At 35.8% G+C, this 20793-nt stretch overlaps 1 protein-coding gene and 1 long non-coding RNA gene across 3 annotated transcripts in view; one reads left to right on the top strand and one right to left on the bottom strand.

Moving 5' to 3' along the window:
* Nucleotides 1-20793, top strand: part of DPP10 (dipeptidyl peptidase like 10) — a 564677-nt gene that overhangs the window by 413299 nt on the left and 130585 nt on the right. For both annotated transcript variants that reach the window (XM_052792375.1, XM_052792374.1), the window contains exon 5: nt 7844-7918. In XM_052792375.1, coding sequence (XP_052648335.1) covers nt 7844-7918 — 75 coding nt within the window. The remainder of the gene's footprint in view (nt 1-7843; nt 7919-20793) is intronic.
* Nucleotides 1-20793, bottom strand: part of LOC128144073 (uncharacterized) — a 48176-nt gene that overhangs the window by 25601 nt on the left and 1782 nt on the right. Inside the window, exon 2 of the long non-coding RNA XR_008235969.1 lies at nt 17848-17957. This is a non-coding gene — a long non-coding RNA (uncharacterized LOC128144073). The remainder of the gene's footprint in view (nt 1-17847; nt 17958-20793) is intronic.

Below are 20793 nucleotides of genomic sequence, written 5' to 3'. Positions count from 1 at the left end.
ACTGCACTTAATTTGTCCTTTTCAAATGGAATCCTTTTCTATAATCAATCTATTAGTAAAAGAATCTGGCCTTTATATAATTAAACTATCAGCAAAGCAGTATTATGGATAACAAATACAGTGACATAAGTGAAAAGAGTAGCTTGTAAAGCACAAAGAATATCTATTAGCATCTCTGGGTATCATAATTTAAAGACATTTTCTAATACGTATTTGTCCTCTGAGTGTATCAGTGTAGTGGACCCTGTTTAAGCTGTCTAATAAACAGTTAATATTCTGAGCCAGCGGCATATAAATGTTAACAGCTGGAGGCTGGGCAAGTCTTCTATTAAATGGAGCCAAAAAAAGCCCTCGACATTAATCACTGTGTGGCATCCTGATGTTTGCGATGCTACCTCGATATGTGATTACAATATGTTCTCTGTCATCTATCTGAGGTGCCTATCACCATGATCGTTAAGTGACATGCTTACCAGTTTTTCAGCATTTAGCGATACTTTATTATACATTACAGTTCAAAAATAAGTAATATTATGCCACATTTATCTAAGTAATTTCAGTGTTTAGCAAGCATTTTATTTATTCCTTTTGCCGTCAACTATTACATGAAGTCATTAGGAGCCGGTTACCAGTTCACACACAACCCAGCCACAAGATCTGTGAGAGAGAGGAGAGCATGGAGGACCACATGGATTCTTTTGCTCAGGGGAGGTTGTCCATCTGGTCCTTTATCATGCTTCTAGCTCAGCCTCTCTAGTCTGTTTTACAATCCTTAAACCCAAACCAAAATGAAAAAAGCAAACACAGAGATGAGAGAAAATACATGTAGGGACTGTGTGTTCTGTTACGGTAATTTCCAAATGTATTGAATCCTCTGAAAGAAACCTTTACCTTCATTTCTCCCTCTTAAAAAAAAGCTGCAATAATTATGAAAGTAGCAAGACTGTTATTTGTTAGCCCTCAGTTCCACTGCTTTTGTGGTGGATGTATGCAAAATTATTTGGATACCATGCATACACCCGAACAAATACTCAGTCCAGGATCCTGGGTCAGAAATTACTCTAGAGTGACTCCTTAAGCCTTTTGAGTGTAGATGATGGGATATATTTTGAATCATCAAATAAGAGGCTGTTGTTTTGTTTGCAATGCCCAACGATACACGTATCATTGTTTTCAGTGTGGAAACTCTAGAATAGGGTCTTGTAATTACAACAGCTTCTCCCCAGCTGTATGCTTCGGACTCTTCTAAAACCCAGCAGTTCCTGACTTGCTCTCCCCCTTGATTTCGGTGCCTTTCCACAACTCTTTTCAATCTCAAGGTGAAACTGCATCCTGGTGCACAGCAAAAAAATATTACTGAGTTGCAAACCGGTTTCCAGGGGCTTGCTGGGAGTATACCCTGGAGTATGTTGTATTGTCGTATTACTGTGGACAGTCTTTTACACAAGGATGGAGAGAGAAGGATTACTTCCTGCTGCCTGCTAATTAGGGGACGGCATCAGAAGGGTGAGCAGAGCAGGAGCAGTCTTGGCTCATGAATCATGAGTAGGCAGTGGCAGCCCAGCTGTGAAAACCCTGTGGAGGCCTTGCAGCCAAAAGCAGAGAATGAGAGTTTTAGTCCGAGCAGAGCTTTTGGCAGGGACTGTTTTGTGGTGTTTTACAGAGCGTTGTTCATAAACAGCCCCTCTTGTTGATGGTTCTCTTCTTTTTGATTTTTTTTTTTTTTTTTTTTTTTTGGTTTGTGTTCCCCACCACCACACCCCCTTCCTCTTTTGACAGGAAACTCAGTGCAGCATCTTAACGCAATTACAGTGCCTTTGTTGATTAATGTAGATTTAATTGCAAGAGAAGTTTACATGCTTATATTTTAAGAGCCTTCTGTAAGAGATTAATGAGAGGGTGAATAATGGTAAATACATTAAACAACATTGTATAACGACATAAATATTAGTAATTGTTGCAACTGGACATTTTAATGACCCACACATGCTGTAAATAGGTGGTTATGAACATTGTAACATTATCTCTGTTCTCCCATGCTCCTCTAAATGTTAAATAACCCCCTCAGCAAAACCTTTTCAGTAGAGGGGTTTTTATGAGTTAGGGTTTATTGTTGCAGTGCACCACTGTGCATACAGATGGGAAGCCTGACAGATGGAAGGGTTTGGAGTCACTGTGGTTTGGTGGTGGCCACCGGTTTTTATCCAAGTGAAGGAGGTTTCAACATACAAAGTGCAGGGGACAGTACTCCAAACTGTCAGGTTAGGGTAGCTCTGTGTGGGATCTCTCTAAATAATAGTTGTGATGAGATCATTCCTTGATATAGAAAATAGTTAACGGTTAACTATATCAAAGAGGAGGAATGGAAGGGAGAAAATTCTGTGATTTACTGGTTAGAGGTTATTTTCTACTAAGGAGGCAATGGTGCGAGCCTCCTGTGAGCTGCACAGGTCTGCTCATGTCTTTTTTATGCCCTACAATCACCTCCTCCTGTGTGTGAAAGTATCTTGGAACTACATGAGGAGTTTCAGGTGGGTTTGGGGCATTTGGTTTGTGTTTTTGAGAACGACCAGTCCAGGATGGCCCCCATCCATAGGATAGAGTTTGGGCTTAGATCATGTTTTAAGGCACATTCTTCTTTTACACAGGATAGGAAGCCTGAGTGTTAACAGTTACAACACATAGCTTTGCAGCATTTTTGCATCTAGATTAAATGCTCAGGTGACACAAGAAATAGTGCATTATGAAATATAACCTTGGAAAACCAAGTTTTTCAACATTCTAATTATCATGCATTTTCCTATTTATAACCTCTCTTCTCAGAGGTGCCCTGTTTTTACTGCTGCTAGGCTTGCCCTTCTGCTAGGCTCCACTCTCAGCTGCTCTCTCATCTAACCTCCCCATGGTCCATCTTCTCCTTTCAGTTGCAGCAGTGGTAATGGAAGGAAAATCCTGTTGTTCCCTTGATTGCTGGTACCACCCAAGGAAACTGCTACATGCCAAATGCCTTCTCATTTTGCAGCTAGTGTAATTCTGTCCCATCTGATTCCTCTTATGCATTGCCATTTGGTCAATGCCTGTCTGATAAGTTGAGCTGAATACCTATGAATGCTAATGAACTCCCATACATCGATGTTCAGTTACACCATTAAGTTAAAATTCTGATACACATGTAGGTATGTGATAGAGAGATGTATAATTTCCTATGCAGTAGTATTGCCACAAGGCTTTAAAGTAACATTCTAGAGGTCTTGAAATATTTTATCCTGGATGAATAACAAAAATTTTTAAAGCCTAAATGTGTGTAAAGTGAGCACTAAACAACAATTGGAGGAAGATAATAATAGGAGTGTGGAAGATGTAAGTTTCTGGCAAAAGTAGAAGTACAAGAAACTGAAACAGAAGGAGGAGTAAAACTAAAGGAAAAAACCCAACAACAACAACAACAAAGTAAACACAAAAGTGAAAATTTCCTCTAATCGGTTTTAACTGTGATGTATTATTTCACTTAAAACTATCCAACTGAAACTATGAAAAAAGAGTACTGTAAAGTGTTTGACAGATGTTAAGGATACATTCTTACAGCTCTGGGCTAGACTATGTTATAGGTAACTTCCATCTGTCTGCTCTATAGCATATTCTTGAAAAACTATGAATAAGGCACTGATTTAAATGTTATAGTAGTTAAAATCCACAAAAATAGTAAAATCAACATTTTACAGTAGTTGAAAGAATAGAGCAAAGATGAAGGGAGTAAGCCAGTACATCAATAACTCAGAACCAGGCTTTAAGAAAACAGAATAAATAAAAGGGAGCTGTTACTGAGGGGCCTTTGCTGAGGATGCACAACCTAAGCCCAGCCTAAATCTTCTCTTAAACACAATCATAACAGGCATTTCTATTAACAGCAAAACACACATAAAATGCAAAATGAAAAAAAAAAATCATCAATGCAAAACATTGATATTGGAAATCAAACTTGATCATACATTGTTCATCGGAATTTTGTTTTCCATTTTAATCATCCATATGGAAAGGTGGAAGAAAAGCCAATTATGTGTGTGTAGCAGGGGGTTGTCCCTTACATTTATTTGTTGCAGAATTGTTTTTCCTTTTGCTTTCATTTTTACAGTCTCAAGCTGTTCTCATCTTCTTTTCTTTCCATGCAAAACTATGTTTAGCAAGACATATTTGGAATGTGGATGAGAGAAGGAAGCTGGAAAGCTGAAGGGCAAAAGACTGTTTAAATGCACTGTGTCCTTTTGCCTCCATTTGACTTTTACCCTTGCAATCTATGGTGACAGTGAGACTAGCAGTCATTGCTTGTCCATGGGATCGTCACATTATGCATCACTGTCAGGAGAAGAATTAGAACTCTTATCACATGCGGTATTTCAAAGAAACCTAGAAATGCAATGTTTAATATGGTTAGGCCTAATTATACAGTCAGTGGGGGTTTTGGTAGGGTGAGGAATGCAAGATCAGATATAGGATCATTCTTTCACGTCCGAAGTGAAATTATGTCAAATTCAGCAATATAGGAAAAATGGATGACAGATTTGTGAGTTAAGAAGCAAAGACAATGTACAGGTGTTTAAAACCAATTTTTGGCTCAGAATTATGCAACAGTATGAAATGTAACTAATTTAGGGATTCCAGCAATTTATCTAGTTAAAGTGTTTTCTAGTTGCATACAGCTGATGGTTTCTGTAGGGATTTTAAGTCTTGAAGTGGCTAGGTAGAACTGACAAATATTAGGGACATAAGGAAATTACCTTCCCTTTTTCCTTCTCTTCTGCCTTTCCTCTGTTGTAGTTTGGAAAGGGGATAGGGGTATATATGGAGTGCACAGTGCAGCACTGTGTTGAATTACCCCCAGTCTCCTAACTAGCTGATACTGTGCAGTGATGCAAGGGAAACTAGCCCTGCTTCTGCATCCAGGGACCGTGCCTAACTAGGCAGCTATATTTCTCCCTGTTTCAGAGCTTATTTGTCCAGAGCTACATTTCCTGGAGATCAAGCACAGCTAAACCATAGAGGCATAGTCATAAGGGGCAGCATTTAGGTCTGTCTTCCTGAACGAAAGCAAAATAGCTCCTGACAAAGCAAGAAGCTTGAAAAGTTGCAGATATGCAGACATGATAGTGGAACAAGCATCCTCCAGATTTTTGATAACAAGACACCCGAGGTTTTTTAATTCCCAATGTTTCCAATATGGTATTTTTCAAACACTTTCTTTAAAACTCAAAAATATATTCTCCTGAGAAGAGAACAAACCCTTGGGGTCAGAGTCTTCACAAACTTCTTTTTAATGAATAAATATATCTAATCCCTGTAGTGAATGTCCCAATAGACAATCTCCCAAAGGCTTGACTGGCATACATCTCACCTCCTACAGCAGGGACTCAAACTTCCTTTTAAGCCTATCACCAGCTGATCTTATCTCCTTAGTCATGAAGTCAGGTATCTGTTGGTTGATAAAATACCTTAGACATGTTTATGGGGAAAAACCCCAATCTGTCTTCTGTTTCAGTGAACTCACAGATTGTGAGCTTACTTGCCAGGTAAGGCAGGAGGAATGAGTCAGGTGATTTTTTTTTTTTTTTTCCTGTTGTTAATCTAGAAGGGCTTCTTCTGTGCATACAAGTAGACAGTTTCTGAATTTAGTGCCGAAATTGTGCTTGTCTGTAACAAAAAAAACCAAAAGAGAACTCTAAGGAAATCTAAATCACTTTAAGTGACTGTAAGTCACTTAAATCTCTCTGAAATTCTATTAGAATTAAACATATATTTTCTTAAAGGCTTGATTGTAAATCCAACTTAAAAAAAAATGGGCTAGTTATGTTTTTATGATAATTTAAAGAAATCGGCATTGCTATCAGCTTTGGCAATGAACACATGATTTCTGCTGGTCTAATTTTTATTTTCTTGTTTCTTAAGTGAAACATTAAAAAGTATGAAACAGCTTTATGCTCCTTTTAACAAGAAAAATGCCATTATACCAACAAACAGAAAACTATTTTGCCAAAACCATTACTTGCAATCAAGACATTATAGCTTATTGGCATTGCATGTACACCATGTGTCTGAGGCATTTCTGGAGGCAAACAGAATTTTGCAGGTGAGTGCAAGGTGAATGAACAAGGTCATCTTCAGTAGGATTCAAATGATTTTAAATCGCAAATCCATAGGACTCTATACTTGGATATAGAATATGTGAGTACCTCTTGCTGGTGTTGCCTCAGACTGCCAATAGTTTGCAGCTGAGCTACTCAGGTGTTTGCATTAAGTGTATCATTACTTTTGTGGTGGCATAATCAGTGACTGAAGATTCTTACTAAATGCCTGAAATGGTAAGTACCACACTCCCTGAGAATAAATTTGGAAAGCTGCCTGGGTTATATATTGCTGAAGACTGAGGTAGTGGGGCAATAATTAATAAACTGCTAGAAAGCAGAGAAATTTCACATCTAAAAATGTTTACAGTGATGTGCCAAGAAAAGTGAATGTTACTCATAAATTAACATAGTCTCTGCTTAAGGATGGTTAACTCATAAAAGCTAGTTTGAGCACAGTAGAAATCTGTTCTGAATGCTTTGTAGGATACAAAAGGATACTTTTACTTTTTTCCTCTTCTTTCCTCAAGACTGCAGATTTATCCTCAAACTGTTGATACTGTCATGCTCTTCCATAAAACTAACACGCAGTTTATCTTCAAAACTAATTTTTTCTCTTTGATTTCTTTGGATAGCTTGATTCTAATTATATTACCTAGGAACCATCTTAGTTTATTGGAAGATTAGCTTTTGCTTTTTTTTTTTTTTTTAGGAATAACTTCTCAGCTACTCTGAATGTATTAGTTTGTGACTTCTGGTTTGTGTAGCTTAAACTCCTGTTGAATTCATTAGTTTAGCAGTGGGATTAGGCTAACCAGAACAGGATGCTTAAGAAGTAAAATAAGGGAAAGCCTTCCTTTGAATAGTGGATAGATCTTGTTCTGCATAGGTATTCGTTTATTTTCTTTCATCTTCCACCATTGTGGTTCCATTATTTTTTCTATCCTACATTTTCTATTCTTCATTTTTCACTTCTTCTCACTTTTCCTTTCATTCTGCAAATAGATGTCTTGAGTTTCATTTAAATTATTTCCTTCAGTGCCCTTTAAAGCATGTTCTTGTCTTACTCATACATTAGATGCATTAAATTCTTTCTGACATCAACATTACCCCTTGATTAAATTACAGCCCTGAATTCAATTGGGTGTCATGTAGTCTTGGATAGATGTAAAGCAATATTAGTTTTATACTGCTACCTTATGTTTCACTTTGCTCCCCACTAAGTATTTTCTTTCTTATAAGAAAGAGTTCTTCTTTAGTGCAAGTTGTCTAGCAAAATGTTTATGTATGTGGCGTTAAAAGAAAAGCAATAGAGACATAGTGCATGCCTATTCTTTTTCTTCTGTGTTATCTTTAAGCCTAACCTAGTGATGAATCTCCCTTATAATCATTCCTGAAGTGCACACCAACCAAAGTGTCTTCCTTCATCCTCTGTAAGTGAATTGGTTATAGTTGTTATCCATAAGCTTAGTGCTTGCAATCGTGATAAAAATCTCATCAGCTTCTTAACTGGTATTTAGTGTTGAAGACAGATTCATCTGCTGCCATTGTACTGATACGAGCAAATTAGACTAAGAATTATTTGATTCCTTCTTTTGTGAAAATTACATAGGTGTCCTAAACCAGATTTGTCTTACGAATGGGAAGTTCTTAAATTAGCTGTAAGAAAATTTCAAAAAAATGATCCTTCTTATTGCAAACTCACTTTTATTGTTGCTTCATTTTAGGTAACGTTCAAAGCATCAAGATACTCTGTTTCACCAGACTTAAGATTTGTTCTTCTTGCATATGATGTTAAACAGGTAAGCCAAACATTCATAATCAAAGAGCCTCTGAACTAAAACTCTGACACCCTTGTTGTTTTGTATAGTTCACCTGTGATTCCACATAATATAATTTGATTCATTCACTTGATTCCTCTTGCCAAAACCTTCTGATGCAGTGATGGTGAACTATGTATTTAAGTGTGTACAGACATACTGCAAGGTTCTCAGTTGAGGTAAATTGCCATGGCTCCTCTGAAGTGTCATGCCGGTTTTGTGGTAGAGGTTTCATAACCCTTAAACTGTTCTGTTACTAGGTGATTATGTGAAAGCCTATCTTTTGATATTCCTTCTGTTTTAAGCAGCTGTACATGTCATTTATGGACTATACTAAAAAAAAAAAAACAACTAGGCTGATTCATGTCATGGAATTTTTATTGTTGGCTTCAGTAGTCTGAAACCTGATAGTCTGAAAGTCTCTTGGACTATATAATGGAGTGTATTCTTTGTTTCTCATAGTATTTAGCGATTTTGTAGGCTATTATGTTGTCAAAAGAGTTTCAGTCAATAATGCCATAGAGAGTTTTCTAAAATAAATCTTTGAACACAAACAAAAATGAAAATGGTCTTATGAATTTCCTCTATGCATATTGGTGTTTGCAAAAAAAGTACTATTAAAGTATGAACTGCTCTTCATTACAGAATAGTTCTGGATTGATAGACTTAGTGGTTATTCAAGCAAGTTTGGGTTGTGGGTTTTTTGTTTTGTTTTTTTATTTTGAAACAGTAAAATTTAGAAATACCTGTTAATACCTGTGACCTTAAAATCAGAAGTCAATGTTCAGGAATGACAAAAGATTGCTATTGTTTATCACATTATACTACAGTATAGTAGTTTATTTATTTTGTGTTGAGAACTGATAATACAATAGCTGTGTGTTGCGGACTGAAATTCTTAGAACAATAAAATATTCATTTCCAGGTCAGTATACAAACTGTTCCAGCCTTCTGGTAACATTGTTGTATTGATCTGTATACCCGCAGCTTTAATTACATCTGCAAACTGGAAAATGTGCTGGAAGCCGATCTGAAATATTCTAAAGGTGTTGATATAAAATGATTCATTTATTTGGTACTAGAGGCAAGTAGGGTTTTCTTCTACCAATTCCAGTGGCTTCTGGATCAAGCTCTTTTTATGATACTCATGTATGAATAAACCACGAAAGAGCTGCTGTTGTTCAGTTCGCTATTTTTGTTGTGAAGGGTTCCAGTTTGATTCCTGTCTGAAAAATACTTGCTCCTTGCTGTTTCCCTTCTTGATTGCTTCTTACTGTGTGAAAGAGTTTAATAATCCCTCATACTGACTTAATTTCCTCATCTGATCTATTGAAATTTTCATTTTGGATGGGTTGGTTCGTTTGGGATTTTCTTAGTAATAGCATATATAGCTGCTGTAGAAAAATAAGGAAAACATGATAGTATCCATCAGACTTTATTACATCTAAATGTAGTAACATCGGGGATGAATGCCTGCCCCACAATAAAGATGGTCCATTGACATGCAAATTGCTCTCAATGCATGCTGAATATATCCCTTTGCAGTAGAACTCCCTTTCTGTATTTCATTCTTGGTTTTGTTGCAAAAAGAAGCTTTGCCTTCCTTTTACAGTCCAGTTGCTGGAAGTTACTTAGAGGGATGAGGTTTGCAGCATTTAGATTTTGCATCTAGCCATTTCCTTTGCTCAAGTATATTGACAAGAAGTAATTAAAATGAGAAATGAACAGGATTTAGCAAGCAATTTGTGGTGGTAGTCCTGGATGGCTTTGGATGAGGCTTGTGATGCTTACTCTCAAGATGCTTGCTCCAGCTAGGCTCATGGCTTTCAAACCAGAAACATACTGTGATTGTTGTGTCCTCTAGAAGTGGTGGTGACAGTGCTAAAATTGGTTAATAACTGGATGTTGTCAGTCAGATATAAATAATAAAAATGCCGTTGAAGTCTGTTAACCTCCTGAGAAGAATCTGTTGCTTTGGGTGGAAGGGAAAATAACCAAAAAGAGTCTAAGCCAATTCTTTTAGAAGTTACAAAAAAATATTACTGTGCATATGTGGTAAAAAGCCTTTTTTCCTCCAAATTTTTTGATTCTCGGGACATTTGTTAGGCTGGTGAGACACTTCTGTTTTCTCAAAATCTGTTGGGGAAAAGGTATGCAATGCCTTGGAAAGCCTCTTTATTTCTGCATAACTAATGCTTCCAAATAACACAAAGGGTTAAGTTAGTGTTCATTCTTCTTGGGCCTTCTCTTTTTTTCCTTTTTTTTTTTCTTTCTTTTTTTTTCTCAGTCAGAGCCAGACTTATTGGGTCTGGATGAGAGGAAATCTGCCTGTCTACCTTACTCCTTCCCCTGGCTGTTAACTATAAATTATTAAATTTATTGCCTATAAAATTAAATTAATATTAAACAGTATAACTTAATTAGAGATTTTCAAATTAGTTTCAGTAGAATCAGGCCAGATTCTTTCTTCATATCTCATTTGAATGTAACTTTTTACAAAACTGAGGATTTGCTTATTGTAATTTGTTACAACACATGGTCGAGTCTTTAATAATACCCGGTTCAAGGAACTGCAAGTAACTTATTATAAGTATTTAGTTGATCTTACCATCTGCTACAAATTACCACAGACCCCTGGACGTTACTACCTATGTTTGCCCCTTATTTTTCCTTCTTTGTTAAGATTTAGGTGTATAATTACACTGTAATGTGTTTGATGGGATTTCTGCTTTTGCAGACTGTCAAGACTTTGGGTTTTTAAAATTATAATGGTTGTTTACATACATTAATCTGTGTTCTTTGTAACATACAGTAATACAGCTGGAACAGATTTATTAATCAACAGTTTTATAAATAAGCTAGTGTGTTTCAGCTGAACAGATTGGAGAAAAATAGAGACAAATGTTTCTTCAAGACATTTTGTCATGAAATTGTAATTAGAAACAAGGTTATTTTGATGTTTGGATTAAAAATAAATGTTGAGTTAAATTAAATAGTTGAATATTTAGTTTACTGTTGTCAGCATTTTCTTTAATCTATTTTATGCTTGGAATGGCAAATTTTAATTAAATTTGCAGTTGTTTCAGCACAATTAAGAATGTCCTCTATGCATAACGGGACATAAATCTGCATGAAAATAAGCCATCTTTGAATACAAAAGTAATAATTGAATGAATCATTTAAATCATGCTTAATAGAAGGAACAAAACTATTTCATGTGGCATAGCAGCTGTTTTGGTATAGCTCTAAAAAATTCATATGGAAGAAAATTCCTTTGCTAAGGAATTCAAAGTGTTGTAAATTGATTTCTGGACATCAAATTCCCTCCATCTATATCATAGCAGGTCACAGAATGTAAGCCAGTATTACTGGTATGAGCACTGTGGCTGTCTGGCTTTTTCTTTTTTAACAGAAGGCTGTGGCAATTTTAGAGGTGCTTTCTGTGTGTTCTTTGCTGCAGTACTCCATAGTTCTTCATGCTTTGGAAATGCTTTCATCAATTCTCCAAGTTTTTTGACTTTGCCAAAACTTGCATGGATCAACTGTATGTAGTTCAGACTTTCTTTCTGTCACTCATGGTAATTTGGTCAGCATCACTGAAAAAGTCTCATTTTGCAAGGCGACAGATCAGTAAGTAGGAACTAATTTGAGAAATGAACACATACATTCTTGCTGAATGTCCTGCCATCCTGATTCTTCTGGGACTGTGTGAACGCAGCAGCAGGGAAACCATTATATGTATTGTATGCAGAGGGGACAGTTTTGCAGTGCTGTATCTTTTTGATTTTCCTTTGAAGATTGTCAAGGTATGAGCAAAGAATGTGATGCTCTGAGAGGCAGAGCATCTAAGCCAGTTGAGATTTCCAGAGGAAAGGTTATTTCGCTATTGCTTTCAATAAGGACTGTGTTAAAATGACATTTAAAATTTTTCTTACTCTGCTTGTGGTGTTATTCACAACTACCAAAACTTGATTTATAGTTTTGATTAGAAAATGGAAATCAGACACTCTGTTCTTGCATTAATGATAAAGATTAGGGCAGTAAATTTGCAATTTGCAGTGCAGTGAGCATTGAGGTCCTAAGAAGTTCTTTTGCCACTGGGGAACTTCGGTGTCCCTCAGCAGAAGGTGAGTTGTCCCTGGAGTCCACGTGAAATGAAAATAAGCTTTATTCTGGATATTAGTGGTTTTTTTGCTCAGACATCATAGGCATGTTCTTCCCATGCTCTTGCTGGAATATAATATGCCACAGAAGAGCAAGTGAAGAAGTAAATGAGATCAGTTCCTCTTTTTCTTTGCAAGTCCCCTTTTTTTCCTCACTTGATTTAATAATCCCTTGCTTGTGATTTTGTTTTTTTTCCTACAAACTATCCTTTCCTTCTTCCCTACTTTCAAATCACTTTTGAATACCAACTTTAAGTATTTTTTCCTACTTTATTCTCTTTACTATTACTAATGCATCATTTTCTGCTTTCAATGCAAAATGAATTATGCGCAGGTTTTTTTAGCTCTTGGTTCAGAAATGTGTTTAAAAAAGAGATTAAAGTTCAGCTCTAGTTTAGAAGCATAAGCATTTATACACTCTCTAAAAAAGGAAATGTTTTCCTGAATTAGGGCTTCAAACCGTAATGTTTTTTAGCTAGAGAATTTTAATAAAACAATGTATTTAGCTTAAAACACCGTGAAAATAGCTTCTAATAATTCTTATGGTAAGATCAGGATGAAGAATAATCCAATCCTCTTCAGAAAGGTAGGAGAAAAATAGTTTTAGATCTAAAAGTCACTCATTCAGTAGGAATGAAAAATATTTCAAAAGTGTTTATGAATATTTGTAGTTTAATGTATTGAAGTAAAGATGAGAGTCTAATACAGTGTCTGAAGCAAAGAAACCCCAAGAGAAAGAAGTTACTTATCTGCCGTGTGCTGATGCCTGTCATCACTTTGCTGCTATAATACCTATTTTTAGAGGATAATGATAGGGACTACTGACCACAGTCTATAGCGAATGGAGGGTAAACAGCAACAAGTGACATGCTCATCAAACTCTTAGAGATTGCCTCTGATACTGGCTTACTTGAGTGTACTGAAAGGATCTTCAGGAGTTTGTCTGCAGATTAGAAGAATCCATGAGGGGAAAAATTCAATGAAGTCTTAAATTATGATTATCTGTTCTGCATTAGGAGATTATCTTTCTACCAAGTAGGTGGAAACTAAATGTTCAATTCTCAGTAATCTTCTTTGTCAGTGAAATTAATTATTGCTTTTTTTTCTGCAAAAATTCAAGGATAAAGAAATCACCTTGCATTATGTCTTATTTTTAATCAAGACACTGTTTGGTGTTAACATCTGCAGGTGTTTTCAACAAGGTAGTTTATACCGTGCTTATGAAAATCTGACTTTGATGAGCGTTATCTGGAGTACCAGCTAATGGTTGGAAACATACGCAACAAGGATGAAATGAAATCTGTCTTCTAACACATGGAAACAATATTTTCTCAACAGGATTATTCCATACAAAAGAATAACAAAAGACTTCTTAAACAAGCAGTGATCTGGACAATGACATTTTATGTAGAGCTGTCTATGAAGTAAAGATCTGATATAAAATTCATACTATCAACTTTTTTCTCCAGAAATGCATGCTTCTTTAGATAAACCTGTTTTTCATGTGTATTTATTTAGGTTCTGAGGGTTATCTTTCATTTGTTCATTTTGAGATGAGTCCAGAAGCAAATCATGCATGTGCATACTCCTGAACTTAGGAGATCATAAATAAAAGTCTGATCCAGACATGACTTTCCCATTCATCTTTCTCTGTCATCAAGAACATGAAAGACCAATTTTTATCAGCTTAGGGCAGTGAGAAAAAAAATAAGAAGGAAATTTTAAGTAAGATCCTCCCCCCAAATTTGAAGTTATTTCTTGCAAATATTTTTGTGATATATTTTATTCCTTTCTTAGGTAGAACAAGATTAGGTGTTTAAAAGGTCAGATATTGAGCAATTAATGGAAGAGGGCTCCTCAAATTTTCCCCTTTTAAAGGCTGTTGTTTTACTTTGAGTCAAAGTTTTAGCTGGATAGATTAGAATTAGTTAACGTAATAGCTAGGCTGTAGGTGATCCTGGCATACTACTCATCTATTACATATATCTGACTTTATTTTATGTAGCTCCACAGATATGAAAGGCATTTTAAAGATATAAAAAGACAAGGTCTTTGCCTGAGATGTTGTGCTTTGTATTAAAACATGGCAAAATGAATTTGGTGACACTGTGCTGTTGTGAATTATCCCATAGGAATGAGTATTCATGTGAATACATAGTGTCCCACTTCTATCCAGGGTTTTGTCTAAATTATGTGGCAAAACATAATAACCACCAGTCCCCATAAATAGAAGATGAGGAAGAATAGAAAGAGTGTATTTTATGTTGAGAATCTTAGGCATTGATGTTTGTTTAGTATTTGTCTGATAAACAGCCTCTTCACATTTCATCCATGTTTAATTGCAGTCCTGTTAAGTACTTGCATTCAATTCATCAGACAGCTTACTAGCTTACTACTTATTAGAAGTAGCAGAGTTATACCTGGAGTATCTGCATATCTTTTGTATTATTTGTCTTTGTATATGCATTATTATAGTTACATTATTGGCATATTTGTGATGGGATGATGGGGCTGCTCTCTGCCAGGGCGTTACAATGATCACCTGCAGAACAGGGGGTGAATTGTCACAATCTTTTCCTTTTAAAAAATCTGGAACTAAAAAGGTAGGGAAACAGGGGTACTATTTGGATGCTTCCACTGTTTTTTAGAATCTAATATGAAAGCTATCATGTCACATATGTGTCCATATGCATCCATTTACTTATTTTTCAGAAGGGTTTTTTTTAATTTCTTCTAGAAAGTGCTTGCTTTCATCAGCTGAAACGTTCATATATGCAGATTCAGCCTTGTGTAACAGTTAAAAAAAGTAGAACACCCTTCACTTTTCATAGGAAACGACATGAGACAAGGTATTGCTGTTTTTCAAATAACTTACTGGGTCTCTCTGTTCCATTTATACTTACAGGATTGCTGTTCAACCTCAAGTTTTATAAGTAAACAAAATAAATAATTCTAATTTAGGTAGAAGATGGCTTTTTTTTCTCATTCAGAATTGCCAGAGTTGAAAAATCAGAATTCATGTTTTCAACTTATTGTTCAAAGACAGTATTGAAAAAAGAACATTGTGCTTTGCTATTGTTCAGTAAAAATTGATTCTAGGGCATTTATCTTCTCAAACAAAATGTTTATTGACAGAAAAAGTATTTATTTTCAATAATATTGTCATTCTTATCAAGTATGAATACTGTTATTTCAGGAAGACTTAGGTAGGGTCCAGTTCAGTTACCAAGACCCAGCAGTTTAGAAGTCTTAACAAAACTGTGATTTTCACGTGGTCATATTCCTACATCACATAATAATCCAGGAGGACTGGAATCCCTGTGGGCTAATGCTATATAAATAAGCAATATTACACTATTTAAGTCAGCAGCTCCCTTTAACAACTTATTTTATACAGCATAAGGTCTAGCTTCTGCTGTGAAACTGCCAACCCTATCACATCCTCCCCATTTCTCTTCTGTGCATTGATAATATGCAGAAATGTCCCAGAAATGTCCATTGTAAGTGAAGGGTTTGTCCATCACAGCCTATAGACAAAAAACCACTGTGTTTAACAGGTGGGGTTTTTAAAATTCCACTTATTTCTTGCTACTATCTGTTTTGTGTACTAATGATGTTACCAGAAATAGTGTACAATTGAAAGTTAGTTTTACAATTATATTGTTATGTATTTTTTTAGAAGATGAGGTACTAGTGACATTTTTATCAAATATCTGTGAGAATAAGTCTTCCTCAGCAATGCTGAATAGAAAAATAAGTTTGTTTGTTTGTTTTTGTTTTGTTTTGTTTTGTTTTTTTAAATAACAATACCTCAAGGACAGCCTGAATAAATAACAGGGCAAGGACTGTTAGGAGTCCTAACTGGAGACTGTATTAGTAGCTGTTAGAGTCTGGAAAAGCTGAACAGAGCTTTAATTTGGATTAAGATCTGCCAGAGTTCACCACAAGCAATTAGAATCAACTGATACACCCATCTGTTTTTAAAAATTGTTTCTTCCATGCTCCCAAGAAATAATGATTCCCTTCCTTGCTACCAAAAGAATATGGACTAAAAGAATATTTTACACATCTCTCAGTTTTGACAGGTTTTACCCTGAGCATGAATCATTTTTAGTTCAACTGCTACACTTATTGATTTCTCAAATACAAGACCTGGCTCACATCTTCAAATACAGTGAATAAATGACTTCTGAGGAGCAAAATCACTTCATGGATCTGACTGACCCATATGTTAAAACATTTTACTGAAAATGCCATGTATGTTTTTTATGATATAGGCATCAGCATGTTCCATAATGACTCATATCAGATCTAACTTAAAAGACACACTCTTTCTATATGTACTGAAAATAAACAAGATTGAATTACTTAAAGAATAGCCCTCTTAACAAATGCCTACAGTCAGTTCATGTGTTCAATACACTTAGAAAATCAGTTTTAAACAATGGGTTTTTTTTTGCTTTTGTTTCATTTTTCATAATAGCCTCTATCTGAAATTCAATAATAATGTATCTTACTGAGAAATGTGATATGCATTATAGCTTTCTCATTAAACTTTTAAATAAGATACCATTAGTATTGATGAATGTAATCCCAAATGGTCACTTAATCTTAAAATAGTCATTGATCACGCATTGAGAATTTTAGTCTTGCAGCCAAACTAGTATATGTTGTTAGTGGTCATGAATTTTATACCAAAAGGAATTAACATCTTTCTCTGGCTGCAGTGTTATGAATTAGATTTACAAACTAGGGATGACTTAGTGAGTTTCTGTTTTTTTCTAAATGCAACAACATTTGATAAAAAAATCTTTTCAGATACATGTGATATCTGAAATAGAAAGCTTAAGCACAGTCCAGAAGGCCAAAGTTTTCATCTTTTGAAATACTTTGTCTTTGATTGTTAAAAATCATGTTTAAAATAGAAATTAAGAGGCAGAGTTATTCCACAATATTGATTGATCTGCTAGCATGTGGTTGAAGTCACATTAATAGCAGAGATACTAGGCGTTTTTTTTAATATCTTTAGGAAAGCTAAACCAAATCTCTGTAGAGGAGCCCTGCTGTTTTTCACATTTTAAATGTATATAAGGATGCATTTAATTATATGTATATATAAATATATCTATATATTTAAATAAATACGGATTGAAATATTTATTTTAAAATAACCTAGAATTTAAATAACAATACAGACAAAGTAGAAGCATATACAAAACAAAAAAGTTAATACTTCTGTAGTTTCGCCAGTGTTGCCATACATCTTTTGACTGAATTCTGTCAGTGACGCTATCTTGGAATCAAAACCCCCAAGCATTATATGCATATCCTTCTTCATTTGTTAAATGCAATCAAGCTTAATTTAACTTTGCCCAGAGGGGCTGTGCACTTTCAGGACCCGTCTGGACCAAGCCCTGTGCCACCTGGTCTGGATTCAGTGTGGTCCTGCTTTGTGCAGGAAGTTGGACTAATGACTTCCTAAGATCCTTTCAACCTGGGTGAGTCTGTGAGTCAGTATTGTCATGTCAGCAGTATTCCCCCTTTAGATAAAGATTCCCAAGATTAAAAAAAAAAAAAAAATCTATTTTTTGGAACAGTTCCCAAGAAAGAAAACAAATGTCTACCTACATGTCCAGTTTCATAAAGTGCCAAATAGTACATAAATATTCCTTAAACCATTCTCAGTAGTTTTATTCATCCTTTTCTTTTATGTTCACTTAGATTCTTACTCTCCAAATGTTTCTATACCTTTGTGTATATGAGAAATCTCATCCTCTGCCTCTCCAGATACATGAACAGATATAATTCTCACTGCAGCAATTGGATTTGGGTGGAAGAAGTTCTGAAATGTTTGTGCTCTGCAAAACAAGGAAAATCAGATGAAGGAAAAACCTAAGCTCAGACTGAAGGTTCACAATTACTTCTTATTATGATTAAATAGTCAAACAGGCTGGCCATATCGGGAAGGCAATTATTCTAAAATGTGAGAGGGGAAAAAAAAGAAATCTGCTTTTTCAGTTATTCTGCATAATTCTGTCTCTATCAGCAGCGCACATTGAATAATAATTAAATTTTGCTTAAAATAGACAAGTTGGAAGAAAAATTAGTGACTTAAATGAAAAGAAAATTCACAGCAGCGGGTAAGGCTTGCAACTGCCTTTTAATTCCAAATTGCAAGTTCCTGGTCAGAAGAATCTAATGCACAAACTCCAAGTGTAACTGTAACATTCTTAATCAATACATGTTTTTAGTCTTGAAGGAGAGACTTTCTGTATTGTGCATTCACTCAAATTGCTGGGGGGGGTGGCTTTTTTTGTTTGCTTGTTTTCATAACAAGAAATAAACCAAGTAGGTTGAAATCTTAAAATCCTGGCACCTTTCTGGAAGAAATTAGTCACTCCAAAGACAAGTTCAGGTGTCAGTACCTGTGGTAAGGACAACCTGTTGCAATGGCAAATGGCCTGGAACATGAGCAAACATGTTTAAAAGCTGTCCCATAGAGAATATTTGCTCTTCCCAAATGCCTATACAAAAATGATCTTGAAGCTGGAGGGTGTTGTGTGCCACAGGAGCTCCAAAGCTGCTTGTCACATTTCAGAGAACCAGAACATCAGAATTTAATTTTCTTCCACAATCTTTCACTGTGCAGGCCATATCATTACCTTTAAGTAGCAACCTTTATTTAGCAGGCACCAAAACTTCTTACCACTTCTGAACTTGATGAAAATGCCATTAAAGTCAGTGGAACTTTTTCCATTGACTTTATAATGGACTTTTGGATCAGCTCTTGTCTACCTATCACACAAACATAATAAAGTCATCTCTCTAATGTGACACCATGAGCCAGGTGGACAATGAATAAGGCACAGTGCGCCGCTAGGATTTTCAGCAGGATCTTGTAGAGGATAGATTTATCAATGTTTTCAGAGGCTCATTGTGCCATAAGTCAGCCTTTACTTCTGTGGGTTGTTTGCACCTTTTTGAACATTAGTCATCTTGCTTCCCGTGGTGTTCCCTCTCCTTAGGGACAGCCATGACAGAGACTTTTGACAGCTCACTATCATCATTGTTATTTTCTGTAGTATTTTGGGTGCAAGTCACTTGGTCCTGATGCAGTGTCAGCTTGTAGTGGTTCTAATTGCTGTCTTCAGTGTCATTATCTTAAAGATATTTTAAGACTACATTTTCCTCCAGTGGAAACCTTCCTGAATGTGACTGTCAGCTGCTTCTTGTAGATGTTGAGACAAGAATTGATTCAAGTTCTTGTCATGGTCAACTTCATCTGTCCATGGATTCTTTTAAGACCCTTCCTTCATTGTACTGTCATGTATATGAACATACTGTGTTTAACGTGTTTAAGACTAAGAGGCTGCATAGGGGAGTGAGAGCAAGTTTATTCTTCTGCTTCTCCTTCTCCCTTATGGGGAGTTGGGATTGGATTGGTACCATTCCTACTCACATCAGCTGTTCTCTCTTTGGGATTTTGATCAAGGAGTAATTAGAAGATGAACAGGGCCTTTGCATCCCTCCCTGATCTTCACCGGCCATGCTGGCCAGATTCGCAGAGTACAGCAAATAAGTTACCGATCCTCTGTGCTAAGCGCATCTGAATCTCGGTGTTTCCTGTGATAATTCCTTGTCTCTGTACTGTCCCCTGAGGATGGCTGTGTCTGTGATCTAACAAATTCTGCTCAATGGCTTGAACTCCCATTCAAGTTCTGATGGAGGATTTATGACTTTATATAGTTTATTCCTGCAAAAATTCACCTTTTTCTAAACTTAGCTTGGAGGAGGGTTAGTAGGAAGAGGCTATACCTATTATTAGATCAGCTGAGAACAGATTCTTGTTTTCATGCTGTATCATTTAGTAACATAAGCTGTTATACAAGTTGATTGTTTATTTGTTTATACATTTAGATAATGTACAGCTGCAATGGACCTACTAGCTCTAGTCCTTACTGATACCATGTAATACTCATGTGTTCTAAAGATGCATCTGGCTTTCTCAGTTTCCTTTAAAACTTTGATTTTCAGTCCTCAGTAAGATACAGAAGATCAAGCTGGCAGAAGTAACTTTTTGTCTCTCTTTAGCACATGATGCTAATGCTACTTTATTTTTTGTCTCAGGTGTCTTCTTGAATCAGCAACACTAACAGTAATGGAAGTTTTGGTACAGAGGTATAATGAAGATCTTAAAGGACATGGTGTTAAATGTGCTTTTAGCTCATCAAAATGTCCTTGAGGTTAAGGGCAGATCATTGGTACTAATGTAACCTTTTTTTGGAGGCTTCTTTCAGACAGTGGATTGCGTAAATAGTTTAATTCGCTGTATAGGCCTTTACACTTTGTTGCGAGGTTTTTATTTGTCATGTAATGGTGTCTGTGAATGTTGGTCAAAGCTGAAGAGCCTCTTCTCAAAAAATGTGCTATCTGAACCTGGCATTGTACCAGGAAGTCTCAGGTTACCATAGTGGTTGAAGAACTTACTTGAAATAGTATAAATATACTGTAGTTAGACATAAATTAGCAAATTGAAGTGCTACTTATCATTTTAGTAGGGAGTGTATGGCTATTTCTTTGTTAATTTTTCTGTAACCTGATCTCATATCTTTTAAGTTAAATAAGACTTTTGTATGAATGTTAGAGAACTTCAATCACCTCAAAAATAAGACTGATCTTTCTTTTTTCCATGTG

Source organism: Harpia harpyja, chromosome 7, assembly GCF_026419915.1.
Source record: "Harpia harpyja isolate bHarHar1 chromosome 7, bHarHar1 primary haplotype, whole genome shotgun sequence".
In the NCBI taxonomy this organism is placed as follows: domain Eukaryota; kingdom Metazoa; phylum Chordata; class Aves; order Accipitriformes; family Accipitridae; genus Harpia; species Harpia harpyja.
Note: the sequence above shows the minus strand (reverse complement) of the source record. Positions and strands in the feature narration are given on the sequence as shown.